The sequence below is a fragment of the Stigmatopora argus genome, chromosome 1 (assembly GCF_051989625.1).
Source record: "Stigmatopora argus isolate UIUO_Sarg chromosome 1, RoL_Sarg_1.0, whole genome shotgun sequence".
Classification (NCBI taxonomy): Eukaryota; Metazoa; Chordata; class Actinopteri; order Syngnathiformes; family Syngnathidae; genus Stigmatopora; species Stigmatopora argus.
Window position 1 is genome coordinate 10606163 of NC_135387.1, and position 19591 is coordinate 10625753.

Below are 19591 nucleotides of genomic sequence, written 5' to 3' on the forward strand. Positions count from 1 at the left end.
AGGGCAGTTCAAACCTGCTCTGCACGCCAAAATACCACAGCCTGCCTGGGGCCTGTCACCCTCTGTCATACTGAGAGGACATTTGTCAGTGGGAATCTTGAGGAAGAGACAAAAGATCGATCAAGTGACTGAATCATATCTCTCCAGCTCATTAATGAGAATTTGAATGAGACGTGGTAAATTACACGTTCCTTTTATGTGACAATAATTGGCGTCATGAAGAGGTCCTGGTTATAGAAGTGACAAAAAGGGGACCGTCTTTGAAACAGGACACCAGTGAGTAAATTTAGCTGTGCCATTAAGATAATGTTATATTATAAACTACATGTATGTTCAAGTATGCATGAAGCAGTTTTTCTTTACAATGACTGTATAAGTGAAGAAGGAAAAATGACTCAGACCGTAAATGCAAAATCTTGTTAAATAAGCTACCATCAGTGAGGACCTAACATAGACCCACAACACAAAAGAGCTGGTCAAAAAAAGCTCAAAAATGGGACGGAACTTCTACAGCTGCATTGTGGAGAGCGTTTTGACAAACTCCATTCCCGTGTTGACAAGACAAAAAGGGCTGCCTGCCACTGTCACAATGGAAAACACAAACCTACAGTGCGTATGGAGTGTTTACACATCTTCAAGATGGAGCTACAGGAGTGTTAATTGCAGAACGACAGTTTTAGAAACTCATCTAACCCCACAGAAATTTCAATCATCAATATTTCAGCTTACTTTGTTAAACTTGTTTCTTTGAAAGATCTGGTTTCCCTTTTCTTCTGGCAGCTGAGTAGAGAGCAAAGTAAGACTTAACATGAACAATAAACACATTGAATTTATGAATCAAAGAGAAGAAGCCATTTTAGTTAGTATCCTCTAAAATGGTCAGGCTACCAATGGGTGAATCAGTTCGAATGATAACAGTTTAAAAAAAAAGGAACTGTGGAGTGACTAACCGTATTACAATTTCTTTTATAAGCAGAGGGACTCAAACTTTGACCCTTTACTTCAACTGCCTCACCTTTGCAGACAATAAATAAAAAGTACAGAAAACACAAAGCTAAAAGTTTATCTGAGCTTAGACTTGGAAAAAGCAAGAAGATGAATAATAAATGAAAAGGAACATGGTTGCTGTGTAAAAGTTTATTGTTTTCTTTTGTATTGTATTGTCATTGGCATTGTTGAACTATAAAACTAATAATGAAGGTCCAGACCTCAAAATGTTTTGATTTTCACTGCAAGACAATATATCAAAGTGGCCCATTTCCTTTTCCTTTTGACATTTATTTATTTATTTTACAACTACTGCGATTGGCTGGCCATCAATTCAGGGTGTCCCCCGCCACTGGCCCAAAGTCAGCTGGGATAGGCTCCAGCACCCCCCACGGCCCTAGTGAGGATAAAGCAGTTCAGAAAATGATAGATGAGGGGAGAGATTTTACAAATACGTACAGTACAATGTTATAAGGAAAAAAAACTGTCTCTACAATGAAATCTTTTGACCCTACTATAGTAAAGCAATGTGTGATCTTAAGCAAATCTTTTCCAAAAAATAATTCCAAAAATGAGTGTTAAACACACAACTAAACCTTAAAATAGTTTAAATTTAAATACAACAAACCCCTAACATTGAGGATCCCCTGAAAAGCCAAAAATGTGCCCCCCAACTCATCGACTGACAATAACACAATTGCACTCTGATCCATTTTAATAGGGTGGACTGTGTGAAGTAAATGATTTGCAGGGAAAATTGCATGCAACAACATGTAACATTAGATGTTGCGATAAGGGTGATAGATTCATATATATAAATATAGATACATAGTGGACATTTACTGTACAATATAGTAAATAGAATTGAAGGATAGGTTCCATTATGATAAATGAAGTCATGGGGATTCAATTCAAGCACTCACAAATGCAGGAAATCCTTTATCATAACTCTATAGAAACCTGTGATATTGTCCCCATCCCAGTGTGAAGAGGAGCTTTGTTGCCAGGCAGTGTCACAACGTGCCACACAATTTGCAGAAGTATACTGTGCGATATGAGGACTCTTTTGGAGAAAATTCAGAAAGTTCAAACATAAAAAGAAACTCCGTGTCAGCCAGATGAAGGCATCAATTAAGGTTCAACTTTCTGTCTTCGTTGGACTCTTTGGATGATTGGCATGCGTCTGTAATGAAAAAGAATGTGCCCCCCAGGCAAGGAGAGACTGAGTCTGTGTATGACGCAGGTAAATGTCAGGACACCTTGCAGAATGGCGCTTTGTTCCACCGGAGGAGGCTCACAAGTTATCTGGAAAGGTTCAAACCATAAATCTGAGACTGTTACAGTTCACTGCGTGTTTTTTAACCTTCTTCCTCCAGTTGGGAGCACTTCCACACTCACACATCCGCTTGAAAATGTCTGAGCTGCTGATAACATTTTCAGGTTAAAGGTTACAGGACTCGGCTACACCTGCAGTAATTGAAAAGGGTACAGAAAAGATGGAGTTGGGACTCAATGTGCTACTATAAAAGCATCTATAGTTTTCATACAGTGCAGTACGTGTATGAAATAATTGGTGTAAAAAGATCATAATATATATATATTTTTAAATCACTATACTAACTATGAGTTATTCAACAGCAGAATCGTAAAGCTCTGGCTTGGCCATATTTTTGGAAAGTATTTTTTTAATCACTGGAACAGCCCAGATAACCTCAAGAGTAAAACTGCATTAGTTACCACATGACAAGCACATTTGTCTTATGATCAATGTTCCCTCTAATTTTTTGTTTGTCTGGGCAGAAAGACAACCTTCCTGAGCACACTGAGTACTGGTATGAGCAACATCATCATTGCTCGCGATGGGCACACACCACTATCACGCCTGCCATAAGCAGGTGCATGTATACTACACATAAATGATTTAGTAATAATAAAATGTAATGATTAATATCTATGAATGGGCGGCCCGGCGGATGAGTGGTTCGCGCGTCGGCCTCACAGCTAAAAAAAAAATTGGGATTTTATTTTGTGCGCTCCATATGATTTGCTGTGCGCAGAGAAGACGAGAGTAGTGCGCAATTGCGCACGCACACAGCTTAGAGGGAACATTGCTTATGATCCATTTCAATTAATCGCTTGTGCATTCTTCCGGCTTTTCCCAGACAGAAAGTGCAAGCCACAAACGCCTGAGCTGCAAAATGCAATAGGAGGACTTAAAGCTGTCACTCAAATCTTGTGGTGACCTTTAACAAGAAAAGGCTCTAAGATTTCTAAGTTTTTCTGTGTTTATATCCTTAACAGAACTACACTGACAATGTGAACATTTTGTAGAGCTGTAACTTGATCGGGTAGCTTCCAATGTTTTGTACTGTATCACACCATGGGAAACCAAATCCCATTGTATTATCATTACTATTAGCAGATTAACCAATCCTACAGAGGTGTGCCAACTACTGCCCGTGGGCCACCTGCAGTCCGCTGCTTGAATATGCCCCAAAGAATCTTAAATGCTTTAAAAGCAAAAAAATATTTTATACTTTAAAAATATCCTGATACCGCAGGATTATTTTGTTGCTGGTAGCCCTTAACACATTCATTGCCATTGACATCATTGAATGATCAGTCAATTCGGATTAGACGTCTATTGCCGTCACTGGCAACTAATGAGTTAATATTAAAAATATATTTCATAAACCTGGCCTTTTTTTACCCCATGCCAATCCTCTCTGAAAGTGGAAGGATTTTAAGTTGGCCCTCACATCCTTTGATTTTTTCTGAAAGTGAAAGTTTCAGAGCAGAGTTTATAATGCTTATATCAAATTTTATTCTGAGTATTACAGGTAAATTACAAAAAAAATTGAGATACTCCAAGTCAATGTAAATTATTCTAGTACTGACTTCTATTAATATATTTTATAGAAAATAGTCACCAATGATTATTCAATCAGAAATCTGAAAATCTCATTTTATTGTAGCAAAGTGAGTAAAACACTGCTTTTCATGTCACCAGTCCGATATCCAATAGTTGAGTTACATGTTCACAAGCATGCTCACATGACGCCTTGTCACACGGTACCCAGTGGGAATGACGCCAGTTAACATGACAAAAACACAAAGCTGTTCGAGCAACAAGATACATTTAATTAGATAATTGTGTTGTCTCTTCAGAATACTGGTTCAAAAGTATTCTTACAGTACAAGTGGTGGAAAAAAAATGGAACATGATTCTCTTTGAGCAGAGATAAAGCTGTAATTTCATCCAAATAGGAGACATCAGGATACCGTGACTGGACGTTTCGTCGAAAGACGTTTGGTCCCCGGACGTTTGGTCCCCGGACGTTTGGTCGACCAGACGTTTGGTCGACCAGACGTTTGGTCGACCATACGTTTGGTAGAACGGACGTTTGGTCCCCGGGTTCGCTCGCTGTCAAATTATGACAGAGTTTACTGTTGATATTTTAATATTAAATATTTAGATATTAAACTCACTCTCTCTCTTTCTCATGATTATAATTTTGAGAGCTGGTTTCAGCAGTAACAACCCAGCGGCCAAACGTCCGTTCTACCAAACGTCCGTTCTACCAAACTTCTGTTCTACCAAACGTCCGTTCTACCAAACGTACATTCTACCAAACGTCCGTTCTACCAAACGTACGTTCTACCAAACGTTCGTTCTACCAAACGTCCGGTCGACCAATCGTCCGGTCGACCAAACGTCCGGGGACCAAACGTCTTTCGACGAAACGTCCGAGTACCCAGGATACACATTTAAGACTGGGTTGTGATGAGCAGTGGTTGGCAAGCAACGTTGGCAGTGTGATGGTCTTCACTTATGAAATGGATGACAAAAACCCAATGTGACGACACACTCAAAAAACACTGTTGACTGTGGGAGGGTGTCACTTGTAATACAAAAAGTACGTGCTGACATGAGCTCCTGGAGGCCAAATGGATAACATTCACAATGCTGCATAAAAGCTAAGTGTGAGCTTCTGCAGTTGAACAATCCAAATTTGACACATCCAAAGCAGCTAAAAGCTCATGGAACCTTGGAAATGTAGTAAGATGACACGTGAGTATTCCCCACTGGCTTTGTGTCATCATGGGAAGGCACAGGTAACATATATCGTCTTTTGTAAAATGAACATTAACTGTGCAGTTCATGTTCAAATTGAGCAACTCACATGCACGATGTTCACACAGCATTCCTCAGATCAGTTTTGAGGAAAGAATATAAATTCCCCTTTAAAATATTTTAAAAAAAATGTCACAACACTAAAATAAGAGCATGCATTTCCACAAAATTAAAAATATATAATCCCTTTTCAACCTTTTTTAATGAAAATAAAATACAGTGTTTCAATTACAACCCAGTGAATGTCTCTATGCCTTTATATTATATGCCAATAATTTCTCTGGTTAAAAAAATAAGTGTAAATAATTTTAAATAGCAGAATCAGTACAAGTAAAGCTCAAAACCTGTAAACATCAGTAGATTGCAGGTGCTTCAGAAGATGTTGACCCAGGTGAACATCTTTAGCTTGCCAGAGGAACCTTTACAGCATTAAATGGGCTGTAAATAGATGTTGAAGTGCTTGTACGAGTCAGTACCTGAACAGTAGTACTTCTCAGTTCAGAAAAAAACTGGAAACGTTTTACTTTGCAGGTCTACAATGCCTTGTTTCGTTTGGTGGATTACATCAAATAAATTTTCCATGGGAAAAGTGCTTGGTTGAGTGTAAAAAAGTAAAACACTTGGGAGTCATCTTTGTTGCCCACTTATCTTACAACTAGCATCAAACCAAATGTACTACTAGCCAGAGATTGTCAACCTGTAAAATAAAAATGCAGTTTCCATTCATTTCCATATGTATTTACTATTTACACAACATTCAGTGTCAAGTTTTAAAATGAGGGTTATAAAGCTATAAAGATAGAAATATTTGAGTTTAAAAAAAGATGCTATAAATGGACACATTGTGCCCTCTGGGATACTGGAGGCACCTGATGCAGAGAACCAATCAACGCACAGAAAAACAGGCGGCTCTGGAAAACAAATCTCAATCATTGGATTCTATTTCACACAAAACATTCAGGAGCGTCGCCGGTTTGCTCGTGATTTGGTCAAATACCCGCCGTCGGCTCTCTGATTGCATTGTCATTCCAATGAGGTTGTTCACAGGAGACCATCATGAAATCCTGGTTTCAGACTCCACCCCCACTGCGGTCCACCGTCACAGGCCCCCTCATATCCAGCGTTTCCTCGGCTGACTTCATTAATATGGCCAGGCGACTATCGGACACTTGACCCTTCTTGACGGCGCTCATCAACTGAGTGGCAGATGATAGAAAATAAAAGAAACATGAATGTACTGTACTACATAGCTGGGTCAAGAGACAGAAATCTGATGTATGTACAATGGATGAGTGGTCCAACCACCTAACTAACTAAACCCAACACCGGCTGCCTTTGTTGTTTTCCTGGTGTGTTAACACTGAACTGGATGTTATTTTAACTGCTCGGGCTTTAATAAAACAAAATTGATACGACAGTGGTTAGGACGTCTGCCTCACAGTTCTGAGATCAAGGCTTCAATCCCTAATGGGTTCTGGCCTTCCTGTGTTCTCTCCCCGTGCCTGCGTGGTTTTTCTCCAGGTTCTCCGGTTTTCTCCCACATCCCAATAACATGCATGGTAGACTGGTGGAACAGTCTAAAAGGTAAGAGTGTGAGTATGAATGGTTATCCTTTGTCTCCTTGCAATTGGCTGGTTACCACTTCAGGGTATCCCCTGCCTGGTGCCCATAGTTGGTTTCCAATCAGCCTGGCATGCATGTTTTTGCAATGTGGGAGGAAACCGGAGTAACCGGAGGAAACTCACACAGGCCAGGGGAGAACAAGCAAACTCCACACAGGTGGACCGACCTGGATTTGAACCCTGGACCCCAGAGCTGTGAGGCCGACACGCTAACCACTCACGCCACCGGGCCGCCCCTCCATTCTCATTCCAGAATTATTTTCCGTCCACCAGTTCTTTGCATACCCTACCTTTCTGTAGCCTCTCATTCAGCCACCAACAGGATGGAATCATGAGCAAAAACAAATATTGACATTCAGACACAGTTTTTTTTTACAAATCTGCATCTCCCCCCCCAAAAAAGGGAAAATATTACTACAAAAATCCGGCTTAACCCAAATAAATTGACCATATTCTATGTGCTTATGAGTGGTTTATACTAATGAATATAAAAGCACACACTGTCACCATGTGACCTTATGACTTTTTTTCTCAACTTGTCACCAAAGTGAGAAAGGAGCTCAGCCCTCATTATACCTGTGGCACATTATCCACCCTAATTGGTTTCATCTAGTTGAGTCGAGTTCACACCTGTTGTGTACAGCAGGACTCAGGTAGACAACCTGTTTTTCTTTTCTTTGTGCTCCAATTGGATCCAAAGGAAAGTACATATTTATTAACCGTCACAAGTACAGTAACCAGCCATTTCCTACCTTTAGGAATTCATCTATTTCAATCTGTCCATTCTTGTTAACATCCACCTCGTTAAGAATCTCATGGAGGGAATTCTCATCAATTTGGACATTGATACTCTGTTGAAAGAGGGACACTGGTTGGACTTAGTAACAGTGCAAAAGAAAAATTAGGATAAAGAAACTCACATCTAGAACTTGCTGGAGATCAACTGTTGTGATGAATCCTTTGCGATCTTTGTCAAACATTTGAAAGCGCTTCTTGTACCTGCCAACCACATTAAAGTTAGATTAGATTAAACTTTTTTCATGCTGTCATTATTCTTATGCCAGAGCCAAAGTCAGTTTATTCTTCTACTTCTTCTACCTGGCTACTTCCTGGTTGTCCAGAGTCATTTCCGATGTCTTGATCAGCTGCTCGGAGCGAGATCGGTAGCCCATCTCAGTATACAAGAACTTCTTTGCGGCTTCTAACTCGGCCTGTGTTGTAAAATGTGACACATTGAAAGAACCACATTTGCTGTGCGATGTTTTATTTTTTCTGCCACTGCTGTTTCAGTTCACATATCTTTTGAAGAGGTTGGTGTCTACTTCCCCATTATGTTGTAATAAAAAAATGCCAGTGGAGTTTTTAGGATAAACTATTTTCCAATGCTTTTTAGTACCGTTTTTCGTTCCTGGCTCCAGCCCAATTCTTTGGCCATGATCTGTACAATGCGTGGGAGGGCTTCGTCGGCAGCCTGAACGTTCAAGAAGCCTAATCTCGTTCGCCGGGCTATGATGTCAATGGCGGTGCACGCGTACTCCTTTATGGCGTATAACACCTGCAAGAGATGGCGTGTTCATGTCAGTATTTCCAAAGGAGGAGTGATCACATTGTAAAGATATGCAGCCTACTACTTCACCTCGGCCTCAATATATGGAAACTCTGACACCAGCCTTTTTCCCACGATCGGCCATCTTTGCCCTGTGACATGTGCCATCTTGGCCACGTCGTATGCCTTCCCTCCGTACGTAGAGGCCAAATGTTGCGCCACCTGAACACACATAAAAGACCTAGTTTATTAATTCAGTTGACCTGGCCTTGACTGCTCACATTGGCTAATAAGAATGATGGATTTTATTGGCGCCATGTTGTCGAGTTGTCACGTTGACAGAATACACAAAAGCTTCTTGCTATTCAGATCGTTGGTTTGCCCATCATGCAAAAGGGCAAACACTGTCCAAATATCAGCAGTGACCTTTTAAGAATATTCGGTACCGTCTGCTAGCGACTTTAATAAGGAGTAAGTAGACTGCAGAAACACTGAAACAACTGAAAGAAAGGTCTGTTCAATTTAATGGGGACACTGTGGTTAAAAGTTGCACACAGCTGATGGTGGTCTAATGAATTGTTTTTAATGAGTCAAGTCTTCTGTTGGATGGAAATGTCGACACTGTTATTGTCAACGCCTACACTTAAACGTGGAAGAAGACAATCTATCAGAACACAACAGCTTCTATCTTCTAAACCGACATGCTGGTGTAGTAGTTTATAGCTGGGCTTCCCTCTTTCTACTAAATAGAAGCAATTGATATGAACAGTAAATGTCAGCGCTTTCAGATTAAGCATTTATGATCAATAAGCATCACCCACTTCCTGCTCCAAGCCATAGTCTTGCACCAGTCGGATGTAAAGTGTCGGGGTCCAGCCCTTGGAACCCTCCAACATCAGACCCACAGTTTTGCATTCCTCAGCTGGGAGGTTATGTCTTTTAATGGCGGCATCCAATGTCTCTTCAGCCATTGATCTATAAGTAGTCCACTTCCCTCCTGCGAACACAAGAGGTAGTGTGATAATGAAAGACAAATAAACTTCTCAACATGGTCTCACACAAAGACGGACTGACCTGCAATGGTGACCAATCCACTGTCACTGATGCTGACAATATGATTACGGCAGATTGACTGAGTGTCTTTGGAGTTTGGGTCCGTCACCAGGGGACGGATTCCGCTCCAAGCTGCTAATACGTCACCTCGTCTTACTGCGGGACAAAGTTTATCATCTAAATTGTCTCACATTGTCAGGCAAGTGACCGAGACGATACCTTCCACATCAGGGCTGAGGTAGTTGCGGACCTCCCTCAGGATGAAGTTGATGTCGTCCTCTCCGGGCATGGGGTGGGCTGTTACGTCGGTGGGAGTGTCTGTAGTTCCGGCAATGGTCATCTTCTCCCAAGGCAGGAAGAAGATGACTCGCCCATCACTAGTGGCGGGATCCAGCAGGCCCATGTTGTCAGGGCTGTGTACCCCCACAAAAAAATTGTATTTAAAACTCTACACATCCTGCTCTGCCATCTCATTCAACTTTGCCGTCACAAACAGCTTAAAGTGTCGGCTTAGTATTCATTTCTAAAACATATCCTTAAAGAATGTGACTTTTGGATTTTGCCATGATACAAATGCTAAAGTTTAGACTGCTTACACTGTATTGAAAAATAGAAAAATAACAGTTGAAATAATTGAAGAAAGTTAGTGTGAATTATTGCGCAAGTGACATAACTCACCTGTAGTAGCCAGGGATGACAATGTGCACGCCGGCACTGGGCTGGCAGATGTTTTGATTTTCCTGGCTATCCATCTTCCTCACTGAGTCCGTGAAAGGCCCAGTGGCATTGATCACACATTTGGCTTTGACATCGAATTCCTCTCCTTTCAAAGGTAAATCGTTGATTGTCGTCATGTGATCACCAGCGGTGGGTTCTCTTTACACGTGGAAATCTTTTCCCACCTGTGAGCACGTCTCGGCAGTGCGCCCCGCACACATTGTCCATTCCGGTCTGTGGGTCCTTTTTCTTCAGCAGGTGAATCACTTCAGTGTAGTTGGCCATGGCGGCACCGTAGCGGGCAGCAGTGAGGCCGATGGCCAAGTTCATACGGGCATCATTGTGCTGTCCTGTATGGCAACGATAAGGAAGTTTAAAAAGGAGATTTGCGTTTCACAAGAATAAAGAAAACACATGGTGGTGACAAGAATTGAATTTTGGCTAAATAACTAAGTAAAATGAAATAAAACGACAAATGCCAATTGGTTGTCTACTGAGAATAAGACAGGAAGAGACATTTGTTGCTTAGACAGCCTCCCCAATTGCGGAGCTCCTCAGCACCTCCACACCAACGGAGAGAAGGTCAGACTCGGAAATGCCACAAGCGTGATTGTACCAGATGGCATCAATATAGAGAGAAGAAAAGAGGCACCACTTGCAAAACATCCCCCACTACTGCTGCCTTGCAGGAGGCGATGCGGGTGGAATGTACAACAAAAAACCCTGCACGGTGTTCTTACGCATTTCTCAGATTGCAGCTAACTACCTGTGAAAGGAATTCCACGATCAGTTTGACTAATCACAACATACATGGGTTGGGATATTGTTTTCAGTGGTTTGGGAGGGACAAAATCCAAAGGCATACTACAAGCCCCTTGTCATGCAACTGGACTAGCCTCATTCAAATTCAATCAGATAACAAACAATTGCATCCTTTCAAACCTGCCAACTGTTTGGAAAGGACCAGAAGCAACGTGATGGCTTTGGGCAGTTTCAACGGTAACTTTTAGTCTTTGTCTTGGTCAATGTATAGGATTTCTTGGAATCATCTGTTTAGGAGTCTATATATACAGTAAATGACGTGAAAAATTAACCATAAAATTTTGACTCTTACCATCATAATAGACAATGGCTCCCACCAGCTTGTCTTTCTTCAACATGGGAAAGAGCTCCAGCGCTTTGCTCTTACTGAGGACATAACTGGTCTTTAAACACTGTATCCCAGCTACAAGGTCGTACATCTTGATGCCTGCCCAATAATATGGAAGCTGCCACCATCTTAGACACAGATTAAAAAACAAAAGAAATACAATGGTGACACTACTACATACAGTGGTACCATTACTTATGAATGTCTCCACAAACAAAATATTTAACCAATACAACTCATTACGCTCGCTGTGCTTACATTGTAAACCAACTGATAAACAAAGCTAAATTAGTTCATCATGAAAACTGAAAAATACTCTATCAGCCTTGTTTTCTTTGATTTTAGGCAATGATTAGATTTTTCAAAGTTTTTACCCCAAACGCTGCTTGTTTTAGGCTAGCACAATGATTTTCATTGTCATATAAACCCATGTCAAAAATACCACTTGACCAGTTGACATTCTCATCTAAGGTGATGGGTACTCGGACGTTTCGTCGAAAGACATTTGGTCCCCGGACGTTTGGTCCCCGGACGTTTGGTCGACCGGACGTTTGGTAGAACGGACGTTTGGTCGCCGGGTTGTTACTGTTGAAACCAGCTCTCAAAATTATAATCATGAGAGAGAGAGAGTGAGTTTAATATCTAAATATCTAATATCAAAATATCAACAGTAAACTCTGTCATTTGACAGCGAGCGAACCCAGTGACCAAACGTCCGTTCTACCAAACGTCCGTTCTACCAAACGTCCGTTCTACCAAACGTCCGTTCTACCAAACGTCCGTTCTACCAAACGTCCGTTCTACCAAACGTCCGTTCTACCAAACGTCCGTTCTACCAAACGTCCGTTCTACCAAACGTCCGTTCTACCAAACGTCCGTTCTACCAAACGTCCGTTCTACCAAACGTCCGTTCAACCAAACGTCCGTTCTACCAAACGTCCATTCTACCAAACGTCCATTCGACCAAACGTCCGGTCGACCAAACGTCCGGTCGACCAAACGTCCGGTCGACCAAACGTCCGGTCGACCAATCGTCCGGTCGACCAAACGTCCGGTCGACCAAACGTCCGGGGACCAAACGTCTTTCGACCAAACGTCCGGTCACGAAGGTGATGGAATGATGACATCTATAGGTGACCTAGGTGATGACGTACTTGTAAACGGGAAGCATGATGGGGAGTGGTGCTGACAGGTGAGGAGCAATCTCTAGAAGGTTGGCTCGCTCATGGAGGGCCTCTTTCACCATCATGTACTGTCTCAGCAAAGGAACAATCAAGAAAAATACTATGCAGAACCAAATAAGGAGTGTCAAAAAGGTGAATTTGAAACCTGCTCATAGTCTAGTTTCATGATGGCCTTCTGGAGGTAGCGCACCCCACCGTGGATGAGCTTAGTGCTTCGACTGCTTGTCCCTGAAGAGAAGTCGTTCCTCTCGACAAGAGCAGTGTTAAGGTCTGCAAAAGACGGGATGGAATACTCAAAAGAACATTCAAAAATAGCTCTGGATGAGCTGAGGGGTCTCACTGCGTGTGACGGCATCTAAGGCACATCCGACACCAGTGGCTCCACCGCCAATGACCAGAACGTCAAAGTCTTTGCTTTTCAGTGTGGCAAGCTGTGCCTGCCTCGACGGAAGCCCATCTGCAAAGGGAGCCCTCAGTTTTGCTTCTGCTGCCACGTAAGTTAACTGGACCTGAATGTGATGCAGACAGGCAGAATTTTTTTTTTTTTTTATCTCAGACTCTTGTTTTGATGTCGTTCTGTTGGAAATGCCTAGTCTTTTAGCAACACTCATCTTAAAATGAAATAAACATTGGGCACACACCCAAGGCAAAATGCACGTTTTTTAGCATTCTAGTGACTTCATGCGTATTGTTAATATTAATTAGGTAGAGATAATAATAGAGATCATGCTTGAAGCTATTTCTTTGTATCCAAGATAGAAGAGATGTGTAAGGTGCACCCCTATTGGAATGTGAGGACATCATATGGACCTGCATGGCCTAATGTACAAGTTTTTCGAGTTCTGAACTGTCCCAGAGTTGAATTTTAGCTGTGTTGCATGCCAAATTTTATTAGAACTCGAGTTAGATGGGCACAAACTAGTTCCCACAGGCTTACACGCAAAGCACACACAATGGACAGCGCAGCGAAAACATGTTCCGACTTGACCAAAACCTATCATTATGTGCTTCATAGTGAAAGTTTAGTAGGCCCTCTTTTATTATTATTTTTTCATAAAAAAGCTATTTTGGCCAGTTGATGAAATTTAGTTACTCCAATTGAGGATGTTGACAAATTGCAAGTTTGATTATACGTCAAATGCTTTTAGTGTTTTCTCTATTTCTCATGGAATTAGATCCAACTTCAGTAAAAACGAATTAATGGCAGGATTAACGTTCAGTGTTTTTACAAGAAAGTATCATTTACGTACCTAATAAATAGAATAACTAAATTCCATTCATTCTGTTGTAATGATGTGTTCATGGTGTGTTTTTTTTTTTAATTCGGTCTGACCTGGAGTTAAACTTTTATTCAACTTACACAATACTCATTTGTACTTATATTTATGAAGTGAGAACCATCAGACATTTGTATAATCGTGTTATTTTCAGTAAACGGAACCACACTATTAATTCTGTGCGTGTCTAGGCTTAAGGAGGACTTGTGTTTAGATATTAAAGTTGCTACTGTGTGCTTGTGATGTCTCATCCTTTTCAAGTAAAGTGCTGCTAAAAATCAAGGCTTTCTTCTTGATGTAATTAGCTTCCAAGTGAGAACGTGCACTGGGGGAATTTAGGGGAAGGGGGTACAACCTGCTGCAGCATGCTACTTATCTTTGCAAAACCCACAACACAAATCATTGTATTCATTTATGTCTTGCATTTGATTAGCAAATGATTTTAAGTCATAATCACAACATCAATTCCCCCGCTGACACCAAGATGTGCCATTTCACCTCTAATGAAATATTTATTCTTGGTGTTTTTTCTTCTTCTCTCTCTTAATGATTTCATCAAGCTGCTTGAAAGTGCATGCAGAATTTGACTTGCAAATGTGAGCCAGCTTTTGCAATTTGCCACTAAAATCATTGTCTTCTCTGATGATGCAGACGGACAAATGCCGCCACAGAGTTAAATGCTGGGGATTAGAATTACTGGGATTAGAGGCATGCATGATTACAAACTATTGTGAAAATGATTACGGTATATTTCATCAACATTGGCTTCTTTCTTACCAATCCAGTCTTGGTTGTCTGGGTCACGCCAGGGAAGAGAAGACATTAATGACACGGGACACAAACAAAGTTCAAATTAGCAGGCACAGTTAAATAAAGGCTGGTATGTAGCTTTGTGGGCATTCAAATTTAAGTCTATGTCAGTTTAAAGGTCAGGGGAAACAGCTGCTTTGCCCTCCCAAAAGAAGATGACTTCGGTGACAAAGCTGGACATTAAAACTAAAACTTCAAGCACCATCTATTCAAAATAACTTAAAAAAATGCCCCTAGGAAAAGGGAGGAGTGTGTTTATTTATACAACACAAGGCTGCTGTGACAGCATCCTGCAAATACATATACACGGTGGCCTCATGAAATAAAAATGTGTTTCATGAACAAAGTTTGAAAAGGACCAAATAAAACTGACGCATTGTGGAATCTCGGGTTACCAAAGGAATATTTCACATGCAAATTGGTAGATTTAAGCCCCAAAACTACATTATAAATAAATAAAAGCTAGACTCGTGAACAAGGTCATCCGTGACCTTAAGTTACACTTTATTGAATTCATCATAACCCTTCAGAACAGAAGGTTCTTGATAAGCAAACACATGTTTGAGGTGATTCACACAAATGTAATGAGACCTGCAAGATACTGAATCTGCATGACCTGCAGGCAATCACACACCTTTTTTTTCCACACCCCAAATGACTCAACCAACAAGTTATACAGTTACATTTAATTCAGCAAATGGAGATGAACTAAACAGTGAAGAAAACGTTAGCATGGAAGTCTGATCACAGCGGCAAAATCCAAGTTTGAAGAAAAAGCTGCTTCCTGTGCAGCAGCTGTTAAATGAGGGAAGGACTATATATCCTAAAGGCATCAAATACATTCCAAAATCCAGCTAGAACATGCATCAGCAGACTGTTTGTTGCACAAAGTGAACAATGTTGTTGGTAACTTACCTGCTTTTTCCTATATTCTATGAGCTGTGACAGACCAAAAAGGGTGGCAGCGGCCCCTCCACCTATAACAGCTGTTCGTTTGAGGGCCTTCCTGAATGCCATGTTACCTGCGGAGAAAGCAACATGCTATGAGGTGTCAACGGGACTGAAAACCATGTCGTGGAGGCGTGCCAACCTCGCCATGCGTGAGGAGGATCCAAAGTGGTGAGAATGGTAAATTCCACTCCTTTCTTGTTTTCATTAGCATTGCTAAATACTGCAGTCAACATGTTCAAATGTGATCCGTGTATTTGTAAAAAAAATACATTGGTGCTTAATATGTGATATTAAAATCTACAAAAATGTAAAATACTATATACATTTAACTGGGTACAAATGAAAAACAAAGAACTAATTCCAATAAAAGTGGTTCCTTTCTGTCCCTTTAAATGTGGCACTCACGTGTGTGTGTTTAAAAGTCATTAGGCAAACAGGTGCAGCAACCCATTGGCCTGCACAAAACTCCAAATACGCCATAACATAAATAGAACCCAATAAGTGGAAAGAATGTGTACAGATTATTAATACATAACATTCTACAGGAATAGGAAGCCTTCATTGTCATGTTTATCATAATGTTGCTTATAGTGTGAGCCTAATTACAGCGGTATGAAAAAGTCTCAGCAGCAGATTTCCTACACAAACGCTTAAGCACAGTGAACAATCACATCCAGTCTTCCACAGTAGCATTAGGTTATGGTGTCATTATAAATAAATGTGAGGTGAAACTATTGCACATTTCATTCAGTCATCTTCCATTACCCGCATCCTCGCTGAAGCCTAATCCAGCTGACATCGGGCGAAAGGCAGACTACACCCTAGACTGGTCGCCAGTCAGCCGTAGGGTACATAGAGACAAAGAAATATATGCCCTCACAATCATACCGCCACCAGCGGAAAACGAGACCGCGCCTGCCCGTACTGAAGTCAGGCAAGTGAACCTCTACACCACCAGGCAGCTGCAGATTTTTCACTGATATCATATTTCAGATTACTATTTGATCTGATTATTTGTGGGGGGGAATTTAAGAAACTTGAAATTGTAAAACCAGCGCTTTCTAAATAGTGGGTCATGATCCCATCGTCGTGCAATATCGTAAACAAAGCATTTCTTGATTTAATACAAACCGTGTGCGGTCGATTGGTCGCCGGTCTTTTGGTCGCCGTCTTTTGGTCGCCGGTCTTTTGGTCGCCCGTTGTCGCGGTCGGGGCGACCAAAAGACCGACGACCAAAAGACAGGCGACAAAACAAGGTAAAACAACACGGTCTACGCATCAATCAAAGCCAACAATGGCCCTGAGCAGTTTCACTGAGCGGACGTGAGTGTATAAGAGTTTGTATGTACATGAGTTGTCCCCTTAGGAAGGTACGTCAGTCAGGGTCTTAACAAGTTCTCCAACAAAAAACAATAAAAGTTCGGGAAATTTTGAGCTTTTCTTTAGCCTAATAATTAATAGGGCATTAAGTATGACTAAATAGTAATTCGCAGTTTGTATTTAGGGAATTTGAGCAACAATTTAAATGGTAATTATCAATAAACTTCCGGGCGACCAAAAGACCGGTGACCAAAAGATCGGCGACCAAAAGACCGGCGACCAAAAGATCGATGACCAAAAGACCGGCGACCAATCGACCGTGTACCAATACAAACAGTGATGAACCATTTACTCGTTATGTTACATTTTGCATTATTTTTACTTGTCTAAAAGTATGGCCGTCCTGGGTTGGTCCACCTGTTTAGAGTTTGCATGTTTTCCCTGGGCCTGCATGGTTTTTCTCCAGGTACTCCGGTTTTCTCCCACATTCCAAAAACATGCATGTAGGCTGATTGGACACTCTAAAATTGCCCCTAGGTATGAGTGGGAGCGTGAATGGTTGTCCGTCTCCTCGTGCCCTGCGATTGACTGGCCACCGATTCAGGGTGTCCCCCGCCTCTGGCCTGACGTCAACTGGGATAGGATCCAGCACCCCCGCGACCCTAGTGAGGATAAAACGGTTCAGAAAAAGAAAAAAAAAGAAAAAATATGGCCATCTTGAAAGGAATCGGATTGGAACAGAGGTCAAAAGGTCAGTATTGGGAGATTCCTAAGTGTAATTTTATTTTGATGCAATATTGCAGATGTTTTGTAAGGCCGATAATATAAAAAAATAAAAAATAAAAATATTGAAAAATGAGGTTAATAAAGTAAAAAAAGAACAAATAAAAGTTGCTGATTTGTACCAATAAACCACTGTATATTGTCGCCGGTAGTTTCTGGTTTAAACAAGTGCATTTAATACTCCATATTTGTTCTTTGACATAATTTGAAGAATCCTTGTCAAACTACAGCAACGCGTGTTCGCATTCACACCTTCCATAGACTGGCTCATTATAGAGGGCTATAACAGCAATATACAATAATTAAAAGACGAACTGAGAAAATAGGTGAAGCCGATCATCCACACTTGTCAGACACTTGTGGGCGAGCGAAAAAGCCCTCAAAAGAAAAGAAAAAAACATCTCATGGATTGCACCAATGCTTCTCTTACATCAGCCAACACACTCATCAGCATTGGAGGGGGCTTTTTGGCTCTGATGTAAATCGTGAGATTTTTTGTTTTGTTTTCCATTGTAAAACTACTATTACATACAATATTATACTAGTACTATTATAAAGAATTATAGCATCCTGAGCTGTCATCTTGGTTTGGATTAAAATGTTCACTATAGTTTGATCTTTAAAAACACTGACAAATAATATGTTAAAGGTATAAAACGCACCATATATACAGATTACAAAAGAAACGTTAGAGGAACCCTGTCTTTTTCTTTCTTTTTTGTAGTCTGCTTATTCACATTGAATAACACCACACACGGAAGGTTATTACAATTCTTATGAGCCACATACTACGCTTTGACTTATGGACAATCGACAGGTTGGGCATGGGAAAATACTATAGAGCGAAGACATGTGTAATTTGACTTACAAGCTGTCGCGATTTGTGGAAGATAGAACGTCGGTCACGCTCAGGGCGATGCAGGGCGGCGACCGGGACATCGGTTGTTCTCCTAGCCTGCTCGGTAGCCCGAGTTTGACAGCTCCAACCAGGAAGTGGAGCAAAAACTGGAGTGACGTGACAATGCACCAATGAGAGGACGCGAGCGCGCGATGTTCTCAGCCAATCAAATTTCAAGACAGATTGTGCAGCCTTTCTGTGACGTCATTGGGGAGAAGGCTTGCACAAGAGGAGCGTCGACCCTTCAGTATAATAATAAAGAGCCAATTGTCACCATCTGTTGTCTTTCTGCACGTGACGTTTGCGCTCCAAATATCAACCTCAATGGTAACAATAAGATTATTCATTTAAAGTGACTGATTTCAAATGATTTATGCACCGCGCCTTGGATTTATTTTGTTGTATTTTTTTAAAGAGAGACCATTTTCAACTCAATATATTGTCCTCTTTATTTGATCCAAATTAAAATTCAACCAGGGGACTGACAGCTGGAATTGATTAAAAATATTTTTAAAAATATACCAAATACAACTACAATACAACATTCATTCATGTTCCGTACTGCTTATCCTCACAAGGGTCGCAGGGGGTGCTGGAGCCTATCCCAGCCAACTATGGAGACCAGACAGGGGACAGACTGAATTGGTGGCCAGCCAATCGCAGGGCGCAAGGAAATGGACAACCAATCATAACTTGGGGCAATTTAGAGGGCTCTGCCATCCTATCCTGCATATTTTTAGGATGTGAGAGTCAAGTGGAGTAGCTGGAGAAAACCCACACAAGTCCAGGGAGAACATGCAAAATCCACACAGGAAGGTCAGGACCTGGGATCGAACCTTCGTTTTGAGAATCAAATGACATATTCTCCACTTTTCTAAACTGATTGTTACTTAATCACATATCTGTGACATTAACACAGCACAATTTCACACAAATCCCTACTGTTAATCCTCACGACAGTCGCGATGGGATCTGGATCTCCACTAATCATGGGCAAGAAGTGGGGTAAACCCTGAACTGGTCGCTGTGCTCTTGCACTCGTAGGGTCCTATTAAACCATGTAGTATCTGGCTACTATGTTACCAAGTACAGTGCCTGCACAAAGCCCTGGTGGGCCCCCACCGTGGGTGCAAAGTAGAGAGACCGCCCCCTCTCTCT

The 19591-nt window shown here is 41.3% G+C and overlaps 1 protein-coding gene across 2 annotated transcripts; it reads right to left on the bottom strand.

Moving 5' to 3' along the window:
- Positions 1–3938: 3938 nt before the first annotated feature.
- Positions 3939–18529, bottom strand: gpd2 (glycerol-3-phosphate dehydrogenase 2 (mitochondrial)). 2 transcript variants are annotated; one of them, XM_077599087.1, is made up of 18 exons: positions 18404–18529; positions 15397–15503; positions 14449–14466; positions 12735–12903; positions 12540–12664; positions 12365–12462; positions 11175–11338; positions 10246–10410; positions 10022–10166; positions 9563–9756; positions 9365–9499; positions 9112–9287; positions 8381–8512; positions 8141–8299; positions 7843–7955; positions 7665–7743; positions 7497–7595; positions 3939–6318 (listed from the first exon to the last, which is right to left on the bottom strand). In XM_077599087.1, the coding sequence occupies exons 2-18, from the start codon at positions 15496–15498 to the stop codon at positions 6193–6195; spliced, it is 2199 nt and encodes a 732-aa protein (XP_077455213.1). In that variant the 5' UTR covers positions 15499–15503; positions 18404–18529; the 3' UTR covers positions 3939–6192. The 2 variants fall into 2 exon arrangements, with proteins under 2 accessions (XP_077455213.1, XP_077455221.1); XM_077599095.1 differs by lacking the exon at positions 14449–14466.
- Between the last annotated feature and the right edge of the window lie 1062 nt (positions 18530–19591).